Source organism: Harmonia axyridis, chromosome X, assembly GCF_914767665.1.
Source record: "Harmonia axyridis chromosome X, icHarAxyr1.1, whole genome shotgun sequence".
NCBI lineage: Eukaryota > Metazoa > Arthropoda > Insecta > Coleoptera > Coccinellidae > Harmonia > Harmonia axyridis.
Genome location: NC_059508.1, coordinates 27,590,056 through 27,610,690, shown reverse-complemented (window position 1 = coordinate 27,610,690; position 20,635 = coordinate 27,590,056). Strand labels below are relative to the sequence as shown.

Here is a 20,635-nt window from a genome sequence, read left to right as displayed (position 1 = left end):
TCCTTATAAAAGGGTTTGCATGATTTTCCATTTCAATGAAGGTCTTCACGCTCAGATCTTTTAGATGGTCGCCCAGGAATGGTATTTTCAGGTCTTCATGTACCTATCCGTACCTTGCTGACAAACCAAGCTGCATTTACGGCTGGTCTTAGGATCGTATTCTGCACGACTTGAAGTCTCTGCAGGTGCGTCTTTGCGGCGTATCCCCAAGCCGAACATGCGTAACACATGACCGGCCGGATGGTGGCCTTATAAAGAAGAAGCTTGTTGGAAAGAAACATTTTTGTGCTTTTGCAAAGTAGCGGTTGCAACGCTGCCGCTGTTGTCTTTCCCCTTCGTCACAGCTGATGTGACGTGTTGGTTCCAAGTGAGCTTTTTGTCAAGTATCACTCCCAGATACTTGGCCTCGTTTTTCCATTACAATCCTCCTACCGAACATTACGACGAGTCCGATGGGATCTATTTTCTTTCGGCTAAAAAAAACTGCTTCGATCTTCTCAGGGTTTCTTGTAGGTACTTCGTTGCCATTTTGGGACACCAAGAACTGGCAAGAAAGGCGGTATCGTCAGCGTAAAGTGCCATGGAGTTTTTCACCGTTTTTGGCATTTCGGATACATATATTGTGAAAAATATTGGAGACAGCAGAGATCCTTGCGGAACTCCGGCTGAAAGAGACCTCTCTGAAGACAATACTCCGTCAAATCTGGCTCTAAACTTGCGAGAATGCAGGTAAGAAGCTAAAAGTTGGACCATGGAGAGTGGGAAACCTGCCGTAAGCAGTTTGTATAGCAGTCCTTTGGGCCGTACTTTATCAAACGATTTGGCTACATCCAAAAACACAGCAACTGTGACTTGTTTCCGGTTATATCCATCCGTGATTGGTTCCACTACTCGGAGCACTTGTTGCACAGTGGAATGTTGGCTTTAAAAACCGAACTGTTCCTACTGTATGATATTCTTTTCTTTCGTTATTGTGTTGAATCTTTAGCATTGACTATATTCGTCAGTGCTACTAAAGCTTTTCGAGGGAGGTTCCGCAACGTCAAGTTAGTAATGCCGTCCGGTCCTGGTGCCGTTCTCACTTTACTCGACATAATAGTGTTCTGGATTTCCTGAACGGTTCGAAACCAATAGCTTCCGTTGATTCATTTTTCACTTTGCGGTTGACGTCCTCAATGTGGTCCAATTCCGCATAGTTGTAACTACAGCTGCATTGGCGTTGGAGGTTATCTGCGAAAGCTTCAGACTTTTCTTCTGGACTGTATACCATTCCTCGTAAACCGTGAATCGGCGGGGTTGGTTTCCTATCTGAGTGCAATGCTTTGGCCATCCGCCAAACACTGTTGTCTTCTGTGGAAAGAGAAAGTAGTTTCTCTTCCCAACTATCATTCCGGACCTTTCTGAGAGCCTCCTTGACTCTATCGTTGAGCTAGAGTGCTTCTCTCTGATAAGCTCCGCCATCAATAGGTTATTACCACCAATAACACCCAAGAATCGCTCGAATTTCATGTTTTCTATTTTCAGCTGTTTGAAATGCAGGAATAAGAAAAAACCTTCTAATTTTACACAGACATCCTAAAGGACTAATGAACACGTAAGTATCTATCACTTTGCAATCACAAATAAACGTTTCAGAAACTATAATTGATCATTTCAAAGAGCGATTTAACGAGCACACATATATAGGTATTAAATATGAATAACAAATATTAATCGCTCTTTGAAATGATCAATTATAGTTTCTGAAACGTTTATTTGTGATTGCAAAGTGATAGATACTTACGTATCAATTAGTCCTTCAGAAAGTATGTGTGAAATTAGCAGCCTTATATTATTCATTCGGTACCTGCATTTGTCCGATTTATTGTTACGTGAATATTGGCATTTTTTCGATATTCCGCTTGAATTATATATTTATTTGAAGTACCTATATGTATTCGGTAATGATTGATTGCAAGTACTGACTTTGTTTTAAAGGTAAAAAAACCTGACCCGCCACCTCTTGTCCACATGTTTTTGGATAAGAACAAGATCTATGTTAAAACTGTCGAAATCAAAATCAGGATAGATATTTTTCAGGGGGACACGCAGAGTCTCTTCTGGTTTTGTTTGGCGCTAAACCTACTGAGAAGCCAGTTAGATACATCGACGACCTCAAGCTCTACTCCGCTAACGACGAGCAATTGGGAAATGTGGTAGCGTTCTTTGAGGCTATCGGAATGAAGCCGGGGAAAGATGAATGTGCCGTGGTTCAGGCGAAGAGAGAAGTCAAGTACAATTAATAGGGGACAGATCTGGTCGGCACGCAGAACCTGACGATACAAGAATGCCAGAGTCTTTCATCTACCTCAGAGCACATCAAGCCCTAAGATCCCTGAAATGAAATGAAGACCATTTTCAAGGCAAAATTTGTAAAAAAAATTTTTGTAGTCTCATTCTAAAATAAATTGAAGGACAACAATCAATACGGTAAGGACTTTCGGTTTCAAGGTGGACAGAGAAATGGGGAATCAGAAAAATTGGAGAACAAGATGAATATTTCAAATTTGATCGATAATTTTTGAAGGTCCTGAGAAGGACCGATTAGTTAGACGAACCATTCTCATCACAACAGTAATTTTTATATATTTATTCACTTCTTCTTCTTCAAAGGTGCTGCTTTTTTCGGAGTTGCCACAGACTTGACTGATTTGGGTTTTGGAGCTTTCGGTTTCTTAGTTGGCGATTTCGCAATCTTCTTAGCTTTAGAAGGGGACTTGGCGGCTTTGGGGCTCTTCTTCTCGGTTGTTGCAACTGCTTTCTTCGTTTTCGTTACAGCGGCTTGTTTTTTGGCAACAGTAGACTTCTTTTTCTTCTTGTCGGTCACCACAGCTGATGCCGAAGTGGATTTTTTAAGATCATCTTTGGACTTGGAGGTGGCTTTTTTAATCACTTTCTTCTGGGATCCCGATGTCGAACCACCAGCTGCCAATTTGAACGAACCAGATGCGCCTTTTCCTTTTGTCTGAACTAAAGATCCAGATTGCACAGCTGATTTGAGGTATTTCTTAATGAAAGGAGCCAATTTTTCCGAATCTACTTTATAGTTGGAAGCTATAAATTTCTTGATGGCCTGCAATGACGATCCACTTCTTTCTTTCAAATCTTTGATGGCGTTATTAACCATCTCTGAAGTCGGAGGATGGTTGGGTTTGGCCTGTTTCGCGGTCGCAGTCTTTTTCTCGGATTTCTTCGCAGTTTTCGCACCGATTGGAACGGACGCACCGCTTTGTTGCACCTCTGTATCGGCAGAAGACATTATCGTGATAATTGATGAAATCGTTACACTGTATATATTTCAAAAACGTTAGATACACTTTCTGCAGGAAAAATACTGAAAATTAATGCATTAAAACTGAAGTCGACGGAACTTTGGCTAGAAATGTATGAATATGAGGATTATTTCGAGCAAAATGCTCAATTGATCAATCCTTGAAATTTCCGAATGGAAAAATCAAAAATAGAAAATTTCTGCACCATCTCGTCTAGAAATATTCCCGGAAAATTTCCCATAATCGATAATACACGACATTCGAAAGAAGGAATGTGAATTCCGGTATAAAACGCTATCGTTAACAAAGGTGGTCCTTCGAGCCGGAGTATTGGCCTCAGTTTTCTCCATGTAATTTGATTAAGAGGAAATATAATCAATTGTATTTCAGGGAACGTAAATTGTTCGAATTTTCGTTAATTCAAAGCATACTTGATATAATCGATAACTTTCCTACAATTAGGGTTATTATAGTTCTGAAAGTGGCGAGTCGGTAGGGTGATCTAGTGTGGATGAATCTTCTAACTGTTCAATGAAGACAATTTTAAATCAACTCGTGAGAAATAACAGACAGGAAAGGATAATAATCGTATTTTGGAGCAGGCTGGAAATGTAGCTGATTGTTCATAAATTCATAGAAAAGCTTTTCCGCTAAATAATGCCGTAATACAAAAGCGCGTTCGGAAAAAGTAGTCAATCTAATATGAAAACTCGATTAATGTTAGACACGCACTAACGGATGAATTACCTGAAGAACGAATCATACAAATTAATAGTTTGAAAAAAAAAAAGGATAATATAAAATCTCCATAAAAAAAAAAAATTTGTAATTCCATACTGGAAGCAGGAATCAGCGAATGATATAAATGGGAACCAGCGATATCGTGCAAACAAAACTATATTACCTCATTTAATTAAGATATCAAATAATTCAGTAAGTAAACTACTTTTAATAATTCAAGTGAAATAGTAAATTGTTAATTCTGCACTTCAAACATGTGAAACTTAAGTAACACGGGAGAGTATAAATCTCAAGTATAATATTGACAGTCCAATGGGCACTGGAAGAATGTCTAGGTAAAGTTGCTTCACACGCCACTCATTATTATTATTATATTATAATAATATTGTATTATAATTATATTATAATGGATATGGAATGTCTTGATGATGAGTCTGATAACTCACTGGCAGATTGAATGGTCATAGAATCGAAAGTATAAATTTCCATCAACTCGTCATTAAGCTGAACGATGAAGAGAGCCTGAAATGTTTATGATGATGAGTACATACTGGCAGATTTAATTTTTATTGTTATTAACGGTCATAATAGTGCCGTAATGTAATTTTCCATAAATCTGTTATTGAAGAAAAGAAGAAAGAAAGAGGTGAGCAATGAAGAATATTTGCAGGTTTATGCAATGTTATTGTTGATCGGAGTAATGAAATATACAGCGAAAACAAGATCCCTATATGAAGAATAAGGAATATTGTTCAAAAAGCATTAATACAAAGATGTGCCACGTCCCCGACACTTGTTAACAATATAGAACAGAAATGAACATCTGAACACTCATTAGTGGGTTTGGTAGAGTTATCCGGACGCCAAGGCATCAAGGATAACCCTCTTTTTGATCAATGGGGGTATACGACCTTCCGTAAGATATTCACGGTTCCCAAAATCACAGCCTTCTGCATCCATGTGATCGTGTTCTTAGGCAGATTCAGCTCCTTGAGATAAATACATATATATATATATATATATATATATATATATATATATATATATATATTTATATATATATATCGTGAATCTATTAAGGGAATTCGACTGATAAGAAGGATTTCAGTTTTACTCTTTATTCATACCAAGCTTTCGGAACTGGTTGGTTCCTTTCTCAGGGTTACTACAATTTTAACAATTAAAATTAAAATTACATATACAAAAAGAACTATCCCAAATCTTTAAAAACAGTCACAGAATTTGAGGTTGTCTCCTTAATAAGTTAAAATTCATCAATTAACGCAAATTTTTAAGTAAATTAGTCTCAAATACTCTATCAGTTGGATTAATCTTTCTTTGTCAATTGGATGTGAAGTATAAACAGTGTGTCTAACCTAACTTAATTATTTTCTTTGGTACATATCACAGAATCGCATCGCGTCAACTTTGGTTTACTTTTTCTTCTTATTTTTATTCGTCTAGTGGTCCATCATAGAATCGTTCCCGGTTTGGATATGTTAACAGGAACGTGTAAACATTGCTTAATCTTTGTACGTCAGTTTTTTTATTTATTGGATTTTCTTGATTTCTTATGTTGATCATTTCTTGTATCAGTCTTTTATTATATTTACCTTCCGTACATAATACTTCTGTATTTTCAAAATCAATTTTATGATCCTTTTTCATTGAGTGTACAGCTAAAGCACATCGTGGGTTCATTGTCCGGATATCACTCTTATGTAACGTTAATCGACTCTTTAACCATTGAGATGTCTGTCCCACATAGGTGGGACTTATACTATTTTTACATGTTTTGTGGTTGCCACGTTTTTGACTGTTTTCTATTGCTATTGTAGTCCTGAAGATGGTCCCCATCGGGATCGAAACGTCGACTAAATGAAATAAAGAAGAATGAAATTATAACACTTATCAATTTTCCCACACCCCTTATCATACTTATAACTATTGTTGTATATTGGGAATTAAAAATTGTTGATATATATATATATATATATATATATATATATTTTTTTTTTTTTTTTTTTTTTTTTTTTAATCACCTTAATAGGGTTTGGCTGTCGATAATGCCGGATCGGTCGGATCAAGACATTTATCAGCTGGTGGTCAGGAAACTTCGGACTATTCGGGTGGTCCATAAGATGACCTCCTTCTGTGCTTTTTCAATCAGTTTTTCGTCAAGTCCCAGCCTTTCCGTGTTTTCCGCCAGATGCTTTTCAACAAGTCCATTGGTGGTGATGATGAGAGGAAGAATTGTTGTTGAGGTAAGATGGTTTATTTCCTTCAGCTCAAAAGCGAGGTCATGATATTTGACAATTTTTTCAGTATGCGCTTTGTCAGCATTATCATCCGCTGGTATGGTTATGTCGAGTATTGTCACCTTCTTTGGATCTTTTTCGAAGATGACGATGTCAGGTCGGTTGTGGGCAATCGATCTGTCCGTGGCGAAAGGATGGTCCCAGTAGAGTTTTACCTTATCATTCTCCATGAAATCCCGAGGTAAGTATTCATGTATTTTTTTGGATGTTTTCAGCAACCCGTATTTTATGGCGATGGCCTGATGGTATGCCTTAGCCATGGCATTGTGGCGTTCTGTATATATATATATATATATATATATATATATATATATATATATATATATATATATATATATATATATATATATAACTTAGACGCAATAATGGTCGTGATTTATACAGAATGATTTCTCAGGGAATCGGTGTGAACACCAAAAAAATACTCTGTTTTCTTTGCCGAGCTTTCGGATTTTATTCAATCCATCCTCAGGGCTTCTACAAGATATCAACAAAAATTATCAGTTACAATAAAGAGAAAAAATAAACATTCTATATATATATATATATATATATATATATATATATATATATATATGAACCCATCGGTTCATATTTGACACCCTTATGAGAGATAAGTTCAACGGTTGATATATATGTTTTTTCTTTGTAAATATAATATGGATTGTACCGTGTGTGAAATATTGTGCAATACGGGATAGGAATGAGAAAATTGGCTTCTCGATTAGAAAATGTGTGATCTCGTTATACGCGGAGGGGATTAACTTAGCGAGAATTATCAACTCAAACGGGTGGGATGAACGGAACTTCTTCTTCTTGATAGTGCCAATCCGTTATCGGATATTGGAGACCATTCTGGCTATTGTGACCTTATTCACTGTTGCACGAAACAGTCCAATTGTTGTTTCCCAGAACCAGACCCTCAAATTTCTGAGCCACGAAATTCTCCTCCTGCCGGGACCTCTCCTTCCCCCAACCATGCCCTGCTGTATAAGCTGGAGAAGGCTGTATCTTTGTTCATTCCGCATGATGTGGCCCAAGTACTCCAGTTTCCTCCTCTTCACGGTGTCAACAATTTCAGTTTTCTTGTTGACTAATATTAGAACCCTCTCATTGGTCATGTGCTCTGTCCAATTGATTCGGAGTATTCTTCTGTAGAGCCACATCTCGAATACTTCAAGCCTCTTACACGAAGCTTCAGTAAGCGTCCATGACTCCACCCATACAGAAGCACAGGAAAGACATAGCACTTCAGAAGTCGTATTTTGGTCTTCTTGTTCAGGTCCTGAATCGTGAAAAGTTTTTTCATTTTAATGGAAGCTGCTCTTGCCTTTTCAATCCTACAGCGGATTTCCCTCGAATGATCCCATGCCGAGGTACGAAATTGTTTCGACTCTTTACCATTCTGTTGTCGATGTAAAGTTGATGAACGGAACGCGCAGAAAAAATAATTATATATCTTATCGCCGCCTACCGTCATCGATTCTGTGAAAATATTTTATGGAATAATTTATATAAGCCCATTTCTTAATTTGTTCAAATTGATAAAATAAGGTGGCAATAAAATTTGGATGAGAAATGTTACTCCTAGTGCACTACTAACCAAATGCTTATAAACTTGAATAGATAACACTTTTGTTTGTCCTCGGAATATTTTTACATTTTGCGATCGTATGTTCACAGCAATTCCAAGTAAAAAAAAAATTAATAAATAATATTTATAGTTAGGTGAATGAAAATGTTAGCTGTTTACCCTTAACGCTGAATTCCAAAAGAATTATCTCGTCATAGTAATTTGGTTGCCCATCTCACGGACAGGCTTAGGCTTTGTGGGAATTTTGTTTGCTTTCGGATTGTATGATATTTGTGTAATGGAAAAAACGAGAAAAAGTTAACTTTGTGGTCCTGAAAAGGACCGATAGCAATATTTCGATGGTGAAATTTAACCTCCGAAACCGTACAACGTACGACCTTGGCGTTTCAAAGCATATACGACGTCCATTGCTGTTACAGTCTTCCTTTTTGCGTGTTCGGTGTAAGTTACAGCGTCTCTAATAACGTTTTCTAGGAATACCTTAAGTACACCTCTAGTTTCTTCGTAAATCAAACCAGAGATACGTTTCACCCCACCGCGGCGGGCCAATCTTCTGATAGCGGGCTTCGTGATTCCTTGGATATTGTCTCGTAGAACTTTCCTGTGACGCTTAGCGCCACCTTTTCCCAAACCCTTACCACCTTTGCCTCTGCCAGTCATTTTTCAGTTAACGACTACAATAACAAGAATTAACTAAAGGTTTTAGCGGAAAATACGGCTTTTATACCATCACAGTTTTCCCCACCACTAGATCTACACGACCAACCAATGATATTGCGAGAATGTGCAGTGGAACCGCCTACCTATTCCGCTATAAATAGATGAATCTAAGATTTCCCTCAACTAGTTTATACCCATACTCGAGATGGCCCGTACGAAGCAAACCGCAAGAAAATCCACTGGCGGAAAGGCACCGCGTAAGCAACTTGCCACAAAAGCGGCACGTAAAAGTGCACCCGCTACTGGTGGCGTAAAAAAACCTCATCGTTACCGTCCAGGTACCGTAGCTCTTCGTGAGATCCGTCGTTATCAGAAAAGTACCGAGCTGTTGATTCGCAAACTTCCTTTCCAAAGGTTAGTGCGCGAAATTGCCCAAGACTTCAAGACCGATCTCCGTTTCCAGAGCTCCGCCGTGATGGCCCTTCAAGAAGCTAGCGAAGCTTATCTGGTCGGTCTATTCGAAGATACAAATTTATGTGCCATTCACGCCAAGAGAGTAACCATTATGCCGAAGGACATTCAACTTGCTCGACGTATCCGTGGCGAACGTGCTTAAGCATCTTTTTCACAAAGTTTAAAATCGGTTCTTTTCAGAACCACAACTTTTTTTTTTACATTTATACAATTGATTGATTTCTTATAAGGTATCCCAAATTAAAGATCCGATATCAATAGTGCAATATAACCTTACTTAATTTCTTCCAACAAAATGCGTTACGAATTTCAATTTTGATTATGGATTTTCCATCAGTCTTTTGATATCCTCTATATCTTGGCGCAATAGCTTATTTTAAGCTGGAAGCAAATTATGCCGTCTTATTTCCAATTCGATCATTCAACTGCAAAAGATTCTGATGACCAGCATTAGAGAGAAGCGATACCGTGATTTCTAGATCACGTTGTGAAACGTGAACGTTACTTTATGATATCAGTGAAATTAAAGCGTGACGTGATCACTGTTTAGGTTGCTTGTTAATAATATTTGTATGAATCACCCAAACCTTAGTTCGTTTATCTTTGCAACTCGAATTGGTCACTCATTCAAAGCAAAATTGTTATGAAAACATCCATTTTTCTTACATATTCAACTCTTTTCCTTATTTCAGATTTAGTTAGGAACGTAACAGAAGGATATCGATTTTTCAAATGTTTCCTCAAATTTGAAGAGGTGATTTTGAAAGATAATTTCAACTTGCATAAATTACAAGTAGCATAATTTACATCAACTTTTGTGAAGAAAGCCCAAAGATTGCTGGTCTTTCGCCTGTTATTATTCTTTCGCCTATTATTATTATGTCGCTGACGTGTTTTCGTTTATTTTTTATAATACAGAGTACCATTTATTGCTTCGGTCGACAACTTCAATATAGAAAGAATTTCTTTGGGGTTGTTTATCAAAGATAAGCATAAAATAGAATTTTATTGCCACCACCAATTATGCAGTAATGCAGTAGTTATTAGTTTGCAGCAAGTATTTATTGTTCAACTAGTTCTACAAAAATACTTCCTACAGCATGCGAAGTTGCCTACGATGCTGGGATTGTCATAAAAATATGCAATTATGTTAGTCGAAAAAGGTTCCGAAGCAATAAAAACATCAGGCTGCCTTCATAATTTACGATTGCAACGGACGATGATATGCCCTGAAAAGATCTGTGAAATGTTCAAACTGTGATCCCGTCACGCTCTGTATTCGTTTTTCGGAACCGTGACTACCTGTGACATTCTGATCTCAGTGATTAAATCACAGTTCGTGAAATATCGCTCTTCTCTAATCAGCATTCCACCGACTGTTTCATAACATTTTGAAGAGGATAATGAGCATACAAGTTGTAAATAACATCCCATCACCAGTAAGGGTTAATGTACAACAATCTAGCTTGCGACATGTTTGGAATACCATAGACGATGAGATGGCGGTAGTTTTTGCAGACACTCGCCATTGCTAGAGTCCATCGAACTCTGTGCTAAGCTTTAATTCTTCGGGTTTGATGAAATGTCCATCAGTTGATTATTCAGGTGATGCGTCAGCAGTGTTGTGAAAGGCAGTGCTATGGTTCCTAAATGGTTTTGTCGGAGATGACCCGGGACCAACTTCTATTTTCTTTTGAAGTTTGTAGGTTCGGGTATATACCCGAACTTAAATAGGTGGAGTCAATTTAGGTGGTACGATCTCAAATAAAAAGTTTACACTGAGAAGGTAATTTTTTAGTTTTCACTTATCGTCAGATTGATCGATTGAAGATGCCTCCTAAAACTAGCGGAAAAGCTGCCAAGAAAGCTGGCAAGGCCCAAAAAAACATTTCTAAAAGCGACAAGAAGAAGAAACGCAAGAGGAAGGAAAGTTACGCTATCTACATTTATAAAGTATTGAAACAAGTCCATCCGGATACGGGTATTTCAAGCAAGGCTATGAGCATCATGAACAGTTTCGTTAATGATATTTTCGAACGCATCGCCGCCGAGGCGAGTAGACTTGCTCACTACAACAAACGTTCGACAATAACCAGCAGGGAAATTCAAACAGCAGTGCGCCTTCTCTTGCCCGGTGAGTTGGCAAAACACGCCGTCAGCGAAGGAACTAAAGCAGTAACAAAATACACCAGTTCCAAATAAAGCAGGAATTGTTGTTGCATATCAAACGGTTCTTTTCAGAACCACAAATTTTTAAAACTTATAATTATAGTCTGATCTCTAATTTCACCGTTAACGACATGTAGATTTATCAATTTGAAATAATCCATACTAATATAATTCGAATATGTTCGTCAACTTCCTATACCATGTCTGATAATTTTGCACACCAATATCATATATATATGTATATATGTATATATATTCGGTTCAATGTTATTTACCTGCTTTTCAATTGTTACTATATATATATATAAATATATATTTATACCGTTGCAGGGTAAGGCTTAGAGGTTGCCGGTTCCTCTCAGAACAAGGCAACACTCAATTGCTTCTGAGGAAACTTCTCACAATTCTCGTGGTCCACAAGATCATCTCCTTTTGCGCCTTCTCTATTAGATCTTCGTGAAGTCCAAGTTTGGCTGTGTTCCCAGTTAGATGCATCTCAACCAGCCCATTCGTGGTGTGAGTAGATATATATATATATATATATATATATATATATATATATATATATATATATATATATATACATATATATATATATATATATATATATATATATATATATATATATATATATATATAAACCTGTTGCAAACAGTGATTGTTAAAAATATATATATATATATATATATATATATATATATATATATATATATATATATATATATATATATATATATATATATATATATATATATCTATATATATATATCAATATATATATCTATATATATATATATATCTATATAAGGATAAGGACAGTCCCTCTCAGAGAAATACTAACCGTAGACACGTGTTTCGGGCTTTCGGCCCTCATCAGTACGGTGAACAAGTGTTAGGATGTGCAACACTTGAAAGAAACAACAAACAAACAGAGTCAACAACAGAAGCCAGCAATCCATTTGTGGTTTCAGCAGGAAGACCCAATGTGTTTTCGGGCAACAACCGACATCACCACGCGAAAAGCTATAACTAACTGCGTGACATCCGAATCCAGGAATAATAACATGTCGGAAGGATAACGAGGGTAATTGTTCATAAAACAAATCATAAGGATAAGGACAGTTCTCTGAGAGGGACTGTCCTTATCCTTATGATTTGTTTTATGAACAATTACCCTCGTTATCCTTCCGACATATATCTATATATATATATATATATATATATATATATATATATATACAGGGTGAGTCTTTGACTTGTACATATATTTTAACCGAAGGTTCTTGAGGTCAAAAGAAACACTTTTTTCATTTACCATTTTTTCCGATTCGGCCCTGTTAAAAAGATATAGCCATTTTAAATTTTCAAAATGAGCTAATTCACCCCTGAAAACCGGAACACTGAAGTTTTCTCAAGCATAAGATATACCTCTCGAACCTTGGAAATAAGCTACTAAATTAGAAAAACCATCATAAACTTACGTTTAACATTCCATTTGTTGAACAAAGTAGTGTTTATAATCAAATAAATGAGTTATTCCAATTTCGTTGACGCTAAAGATTAAATATTCTTCTCTTGATTTCTATTTCATTTTCGATAATTATAACGAATTGAGCTCGCTACCAGCCATATTAGTTCTGATACTCATATCCATTCATTCATTATATTTCATTTATATGATATCGTTGTTTATTTTTCGTGCAAGAATTAACCTTAAAATCTCAAATAAATAATATTCATCTATGAAAGATCTAACACAGACTATAGTAATCTGTGGTTTTAAGTTTGAATTTCAAATTTCGAGTGATGCCAAATATAAACACAGCAGTTCGGTTCGAATAATCTATGTTCTAACCTAAAATTTTCATTTACAGTTTACACTGTTATTGTTATAAGATATTTGTTATGAAATGAAGCATTTGATTTGTTCCAACTATCTCATAAAAATATTGAAATGCATCAATATTTTTGAAACCATCAGTATGAAAATATGGAAATATGTAAAATATTCTGGCTCTGTAATCAATGGAAAATGTTAGACTCCACTTGTTATCAAATTTGTTGTTAATGTGTACCTACATTATAGCCAACTTTACTACTTAATTCATCTTGATTTTGGCATTGAAAATAAATGAGAAGTATTCAATATAATTATCCACAATAGAATATTTGGTTTCTTTCAACTCACCTGATTTGTTTTCACATTAAAACAATTATGGCCCTCTTGGAAGTATGTCAATCATAAGCTCTTAGGATGAATTTATGGAATAGCAAAAGAATAAAAGTATTCAATCTCAATCACATGAAAATTTGTCTAGTATGTACCTAGTGGTATGTTTCGATGTGTGTGGTATGTTTCGATGTGAGTTAGAATGAGCCGAAGAAGAATACAGTATTGTTCGATAGCAGCAGTCTTTAGTGGGATATTGATTGTTGTCATTATAATGGGACTATTTTGTGAAAACTTTTTTAAACATGGGTTTTATGAATAATCTGGACTTTTCAAAAAGAATGTTGATTTTAGTGAAGTATCTTCTTATTATCAGAGCTGTGCCAAAGCTCAGTGATTTTTAATCAAATCGAGGAGTTGAGGTGAGCTTATTCAAATAACTTCATTTTCAAACTAAGTTGGCTAGTACTTCAATTCTTAAATCTGAGACATGACTTCATAGTAAATATTCATTTCTGTGGTTTTTTTTCCACAATAGAACAGAGTTGCATTCAGCCAAAGTACCCAATTTTTTGAATTTCACAGATAATTTTTTTTTTTTAAGATCAAGTTATTCGAAAACGGCGCTTTGTACGAGAAAATATGAAGAATACTTTTATTTTTCAAATTAGCCAAATATTCTTCAATGAACGTTCAAATTACTATTAAGAGTTGGTTTCTTCGAATTTCTGGTATTTTGATGGTATGTTATGTTCATAACATAGAAACAGAAGAATGTGTATGGAATCTGGTGTTCGGAGAAGATGTATCACATCAAAAAAAAGCTATATTTCAAAAATCATTTCCTTCGATACAACCATTTCCGAGATATAGCCGATAATCACATTTTTTTAACGATTTTCAACAGCCTGTATCTTTTTAACCGGGCCGAATCGGAAAAAATGGTAAAGGAAAAAAGTGTTTCTTTTGACCTCAGGAATCTTGGGTTAAAATATATGTACAAGTCAAAGACTCACCCTGTATATATATATATATATATATATATATATATATATATATATATATATATATATATATATATATATATATATATATATATATATATATATATATATATATAGTATATTTCAACCAACAAAGAAAATCATGATTCAAGACGAGACAACCAAACATACACCTCGATTTATATATATATATATATATATATATATATATATATATATATATATATATATATATATATATATAAATAATATCAGTAACTGTTTAGTTTCCATGCGTTCTACCGTTGTAAAATCCCGCCCAGTTTCCCTTCTTATCTCTTCGTTCCTGATATGTTGCAATCTGGAAACTCTACAAGATCTTATCGAAATGTCCATCTCTAATTTGTCTATGGTCTTTTTTTTTCTGGAAGTTGCCAGCATTCACAGCCATAAGTTAAAATAGATTCTACAACTGTTGTGTAGATTGTTGCCTCTGATATTGAAACCTTTTTTTTTCGTTTCAGTAGCCGTTCAGTTGTTTATAGAGTTGAGTAGGGGTGGAGGAGTCTCGATAGAAATGGCCCCCATTAATTGGGGATCTGCTTAGTGGTTATGTTTGCCTTAGAATGTTAGATGATATCATAGTTCTCCAGTCGCATACTCCAGGAAGTTTATTTTAATTGGGGTCGGATCTTGTATATTCTCAAAATTTAAATATGTATGTCGTAAAAAGATTTACCCAGATTTTTTCCTAATTAGGATGTCTATTAGCTGTTCTTTCGATCCTATTCTTGGGGCATCCTTTCTGCTGTGTAGTAATTTTCAACTCTGTATTTCTCAGAGTAACTAACGCTAAAAGATTACATATATCATGCTGTTACAATCATTACGTGTTCTTCAATTAACGGAAACTCTAGAGCCCGTAAGCAATCAGAGGTCTCCCCAAAGGACGTAGTTAATATCACACAATCTACTTCTACGAAAGATGAAAAAAAACTCCTCTCCTGACCTATCTAGCTGCCGGTATCACTAGGCAACAACAGTACCTAGAAGTGAAGGGAATCCAATATGCTGATGTCATCATCAAAATGACATCACACCGAATAAATAAGTCAAAATCATTATTTTGATCCGTATCTGATAGAACGCTCGAGCTTTTCGGATTCTGAAGAGTTTTTATGTCAAAATAGACGACGTAATATCCCCACCAGACAAATGGAAGCAGGAGTGCCTCAAGGTTCAGTTCTAAGCCCAAAATCAACAACATCTGCATATGCAACGCCCCAAAAAGGTCAAGGAATATGCTAGCTCTATACGCAGATGATAGATGTCATTTACAGAATAGTGATCGCAGCACTAGATGATTTATATATTACAGACGAATGTTTCATTAAGGTGAAAGATTCAAATGAAATGACTAAACCTGCATAGTCAACTGTGCGATTGTATTTTTCTTCCTGTTAATTTCTAGCTGTTTGCGGAACCAATTATCAAATATATTGGGACTGTATGCAAATAAAAAAACAAACAAAAAACAAATAATAATTCAAACTCTATGGATGGCAATCAATGGCATTCAATGTATGAAATTAGTATACTAAGCCCTACCTCATTCAGAGTATGGAACGTACTACGCTGATTGGTCAAAACCGCGAGTATATATATATGTATACGAGGACATTTTCGAGGAATTCAGCCTTAGTAGCATTGACGAATATAGTCAATGCTACGCTACGACTAAGGTACTTTCCGAAGGAATGGAAGAAAGCCAACGTGGTTTCAATCCACAAGGCCGGCAAAGATGCTAAATTCCCGCAGAACTACCGTCCTATCAGTCTTCTCTCGTGCATAGGGAAGATTACGGAAGCGGTCATTCTGAAAAGACTGAAGACAATAACAGAAGAAAAGAAGATTATACAGTTGGAACAGTTTGGTTTTCAAAGCCAACACTCCACTGTGCAACAGGTGCTCCGAGTAGTGGAACAAATCACGGATGGATATAACCGCAAACAAGTCACAGGAGCTGTGTTCTTGGATGTGGCCAAAGCGTTTGATAAAGTATGGCACAAAGGATTGCTATACAAACTGCTCGCGGCCGGATTTCCACTCTCCATGGTCCAACTTCTAGCTTCTTACCTGCATTCTCGCAAGTTTAGAGCCAGAGTTGACGGAGTATTGTCTTCAGAGAGGTCTCTTTCAGCCGGAGTTCCGCAAGGATCTCTGCTGTCTCCAATATTATTCACAATATATGTATCCGACATGCCAAAAACGGTGAAAACCTCCATGGCACTGTACGCTGACGACACTGCCATTCTTGCCAGTTCATGGTGTCCCAAAATGGCAACGAAGTATCTACAGGAAGCCATCTATAGACTTCAATCCTGGTTTGCTCGATGGAGAATCGAAGTAAACCCTGAGAAGAGCGAAGCCGTTCTTTTCAGTCGAAAGAAAAAAGATCCCATAGGACATGTCGTAATGTTCGGTAGGAGGATCGAATGGAAAGACGAGGCCAAGTATCTGGGAGTGATACTTGACAAGAAGCTTACTTGGAAACAACACGTCACATCAGCTGTGACGAAGGGAAAGACAGCAGCGGCAGCGTTGCAACCGCTACTTTGCAAAAGCAGCAAAATGTCTCTTTCCAACAAGCTTCTTCTCTATAAGTCCACCATTCGGCCGGTCATGTCTTACGCATGCCCAGCTTGGGGATACGCCGCAAAGACGCATCTGCAGGGACTTCAAGTCGTGCAGAGTACGATCCTGAGACGGGCCGTAAATGCACCATGGTTTGTCAGCAACGTACGGATACATGAAGACCTGCATATACCATTCTTAGACGACCATTTAATAGATCTGAGCGTGAAGACCTTCAACAAAATGAAAAATCACGCAAACCCTCTTATAAGGAAGGCTTGCGACTATGATGAAAAAGCCCCTAGGAAACACAAAAGACCGAAGATGGCACTTCCCTAGGAAGTGTGTATTAGAGCCAAACCCTTACTGGCACAGAGATAATTACACAAACCTTCTGAAGTGGCATATTGCCACCTGCTAGAGCAGACCAAATTAGCTCACCAGAGGTAAATCATATTGAGACTGAGCAGTAAAAGGCTAATAGCCTGACTGCAAAAGAGAACGAAGTTCCAAGTTCCAAGTTTCGAGGAATTATCAAAGCCCAACAATCATTTTACTCTCCCATATTCGCGTATTATATTATTATATTATAATGTCTGGTCGCGGTAAAGGTGGAAAAGTTAAGGGTAAGGCAAAGTCTCGTTCCAACCGAGCTGGATTACAATTTCCAGTTGGTCGTATTCATCGTTTATTACGCAAAGGAAATTATGCTGAACGAGTTGGAGCTGGAGCACCCGTCTATCTAGCCGCTGTTATGGAATATCTAGCCGCCGAAGTTTTGGAATTGGCCGGTAACGCAGCACGTGACAACAAGAAAACCAGAATTATTCCCAGACATCTTCAGCTGGCAATCAGAAACGACGAAGAGTTGAACAAATTGCTATCGGGAGTAACTATCGCTCAAGGTGGTGTTTTACCGAATATCCAAGCCGTCCTCTTGCCAAAGAAGACAGAAAAGAAATCATAAATACAATCTGTATGTGAAACGGCCCTTTTCAGGGCCACAATATTTCCTCATTGAAAAGATTTTTTTATCATCTGATCACTTTGGGTATAATAAAATTGCGACAATTTCACGGTCCTACTGACATTCGTAAGTAGGGTAAATGCTCTGATTTTCGACCAAATTAACAAAAACATCGATTTCGGGTACGACTTTTTCACACATAAACTAATCAAATTTTAAAGGTGTTGATGTTCATCGATTCTTTGGCTAGTTTTAAATAATTTGTCATATAATTTTAAACGTTCTCTTCGCATTCAACCTTCGAAATGTGAAAACAGAAAATCTGAATAACATTCGGGTCACGACCATGCCGCAGAGTTCTCGACCATTTTTTTGTTTGTTTTCGACCACTAATAATAGTGGCCGCTCGCTTCTCGTCTTCACTTAAAAATTTTATATTTATATCAATCAGATGGATTTCAGATGAGGTAATTGAGTAAGAAACACTGGGAACGTAAAAAAATTATTCTGCAAAAGTTTTCATTTTCTATAAGTATTTCAAAATAGGAACTCATATTAAATAATATTATTTGGTTATTTTGTTCTTAATATCTTTTCAGAAACTAATGAGTATATAAAACACCGACCACAAGTGGTCGAGAATTAAGTATAGTATATCCAAAGTCACTTGGAGGAACCAGAATATTTCAATTATATGTTCAAGGGTTGTCCAAGTTTCCAGAAATTCCTTTGGGGCCAGTGAATTTATTGCCTAACAATACTTTCGAATAAACCCCCGGTATTTAGCGGATCGCGGTTTCCATTTCAAAGAGACATCTGGCCGAGCGTTTTTATGGACTAGTTCAAGTGGCTTTGTATATACTATACAATCAAATTGGTTCTCGACCGAGAATAAATGAAAGGTAGAATAAGTATGTTTCAACGTTAATTCAGTGGTCGCAAACTAATATTCAAAAAAAAAAAACGAACATGATCCAACAGAAATATATCGGTTGAAATAAACAATTATTGAAATTACATATTGGTTGTCGACCACTTTGGTCGAGAAATAAAAGGTAAAAATTTTCCAATACCAGTTCGCGACTGCCGAATAATATACATTTTCCCACAACTGCTATGAAAAGTAGCGTATTCTTCATAGCTTACTCAATTTCAAAACTATGTATTGCTCATACTGTGGGAAATATTATTTCTCACAGCACTTTGCCCACACCTCGCTTGGTAGACCAATGTAATTGGGCTTTTGAGTCGTTTCTATGGAAACGCGATAAATTCGCACATACATTTTGATTTGAATCAAGTCCATTACTTGAATTATTGAAATTTGTGCAGTTGTAGGAAAAGTACAGTGTGCAACATGTGGAGAAAGTCCTTTTCTCGCTCGTGTGAACTCGCGAGAAAAGTTGGACTTTCCCCACTTGTTGCACAATATACTATTTCAGCGCGAAAACTTTGACCTATACCCCTACTATGCAAACTATCTTGAAAGGGTAGCAATGGTCGAGAAAACACGTACGGCGGAAATATTTTACACTACAAGATATATTTTATTATTATTTTATCTCAAATCACGGAATGGTCGAGTCGAGAGACACTGACGGTCGGCTAACCAGTGCATTTACCCTATATACAGTGGCTTAGGTAGCTATTAGACCCGGGTCGATCGCAACCCACCGACGAGATAATCGGGTCGAAAGAATTAATATAATACAGTGGGAGATCAGGTAAGAAATTTACGAAATGGGTTGTTCTGAATAATGGTCTATTTTCGAATAAAAATGAACAAATTTGTAAAACAGTCCCCCACTATGAACAGTAGAAAAGGACTTATTCTAGTTAACTAGACCTTCAAACTTCGATTTATCGAATCGAATAAATTATCGTATAATTCGATAATTATCGTACCGGTGGCAACGATGGATTTCGGAGTTACTTTCGAGCTACAATTTATTTATTTTGTATTATTCAATAGTTATGTCAACTAATGGGGCTATGTTAATTGGTGCTTTTATCTTTTGAAAATGAAATAAAACAAAAGTAAAAGATAATGAAATCAAACTCAATAAAAAATAACTATACTACGAGGTTGCAACAGGTAAGTCGAGTCCGATTGTTCATTAAATTAGTGGAGAAATGGTGGACTGTATAAGCGACAGCGAAACATATGAAAATGATACTAAAGTCTAAAATTGTGGTTAACATTATAACTTACCTGATGGGCGTCAGGTTAGAAAACATAGCCTCTCCACAGGGCCCTTGGTGCGGGATATACAGGGTGTTTCCTAAACATACGGCAAAAATTCAGGGGGTTGTTCCTTGGACTATTTTAAGCATGTTTTGTCCTTGGATGATTTTTGAAAAACCTCTTTGTTTCGAAGATACAGGGCGAACAACATTTTTCATATTTTTAAAATTAATAATAGTTCAATAATTAATAATAATTTGGATTGGAAGAGGTGGACCTCATTTATGGCCTGCTCGTTCCCCGGACTTAAACCCCTTAGATTATTTCCTATGGGGCCATCTAAAATCATTAGTTTATACCACTCCAGTAGAAAATGTGGAAGACTTGCGAAATCGGATCATTGCTGGGTGTAACTTAATAAGAAATGAT

The 20,635-nt window shown here is 36.5% G+C and overlaps 4 protein-coding genes across 4 annotated transcripts; 3 read left to right on the top strand and 1 right to left on the bottom strand.

Annotated features, from left to right (window-relative positions):
* Positions 1-8,266: 8,266 nt before the first annotated feature.
* On the bottom strand, positions 8,267-8,661 carry LOC123685696 (histone H4). The gene has a single exon (XM_045625500.1). It carries the CDS (start codon positions 8,622-8,624, stop codon positions 8,313-8,315), a length of 312 nt encoding a protein of 103 aa, XP_045481456.1. The 5' UTR covers positions 8,625-8,661; the 3' UTR covers positions 8,267-8,312.
* Positions 8,662-8,829: 168 nt separating this feature from the next.
* On the top strand, positions 8,830-9,240 carry LOC123686655 (histone H3). Its single transcript, XM_045626868.1, has one exon. The coding sequence runs from the start codon at positions 8,830-8,832 to the stop codon at positions 9,238-9,240; it is 411 nt and encodes a 136-aa protein (XP_045482824.1).
* A 1,646-nt stretch (positions 9,241-10,886) lies between these two features.
* LOC123685867 (histone H2B-like) lies at positions 10,887-11,348 on the top strand. Its single transcript, XM_045625727.1, has one exon. It carries the CDS (start codon positions 10,929-10,931, stop codon positions 11,298-11,300), a length of 372 nt encoding a protein of 123 aa, XP_045481683.1. The 5' UTR covers positions 10,887-10,928; the 3' UTR covers positions 11,301-11,348.
* A 6,258-nt stretch (positions 11,349-17,606) lies between these two features.
* On the top strand, positions 17,607-18,111 carry LOC123686252 (histone H2A). Its single transcript, XM_045626269.1, has one exon. It carries the CDS (start codon positions 17,647-17,649, stop codon positions 18,019-18,021), a length of 375 nt encoding a protein of 124 aa, XP_045482225.1. The 5' UTR covers positions 17,607-17,646; the 3' UTR covers positions 18,022-18,111.
* The last annotated feature ends 2,524 nt before the right edge of the window (positions 18,112-20,635 follow it).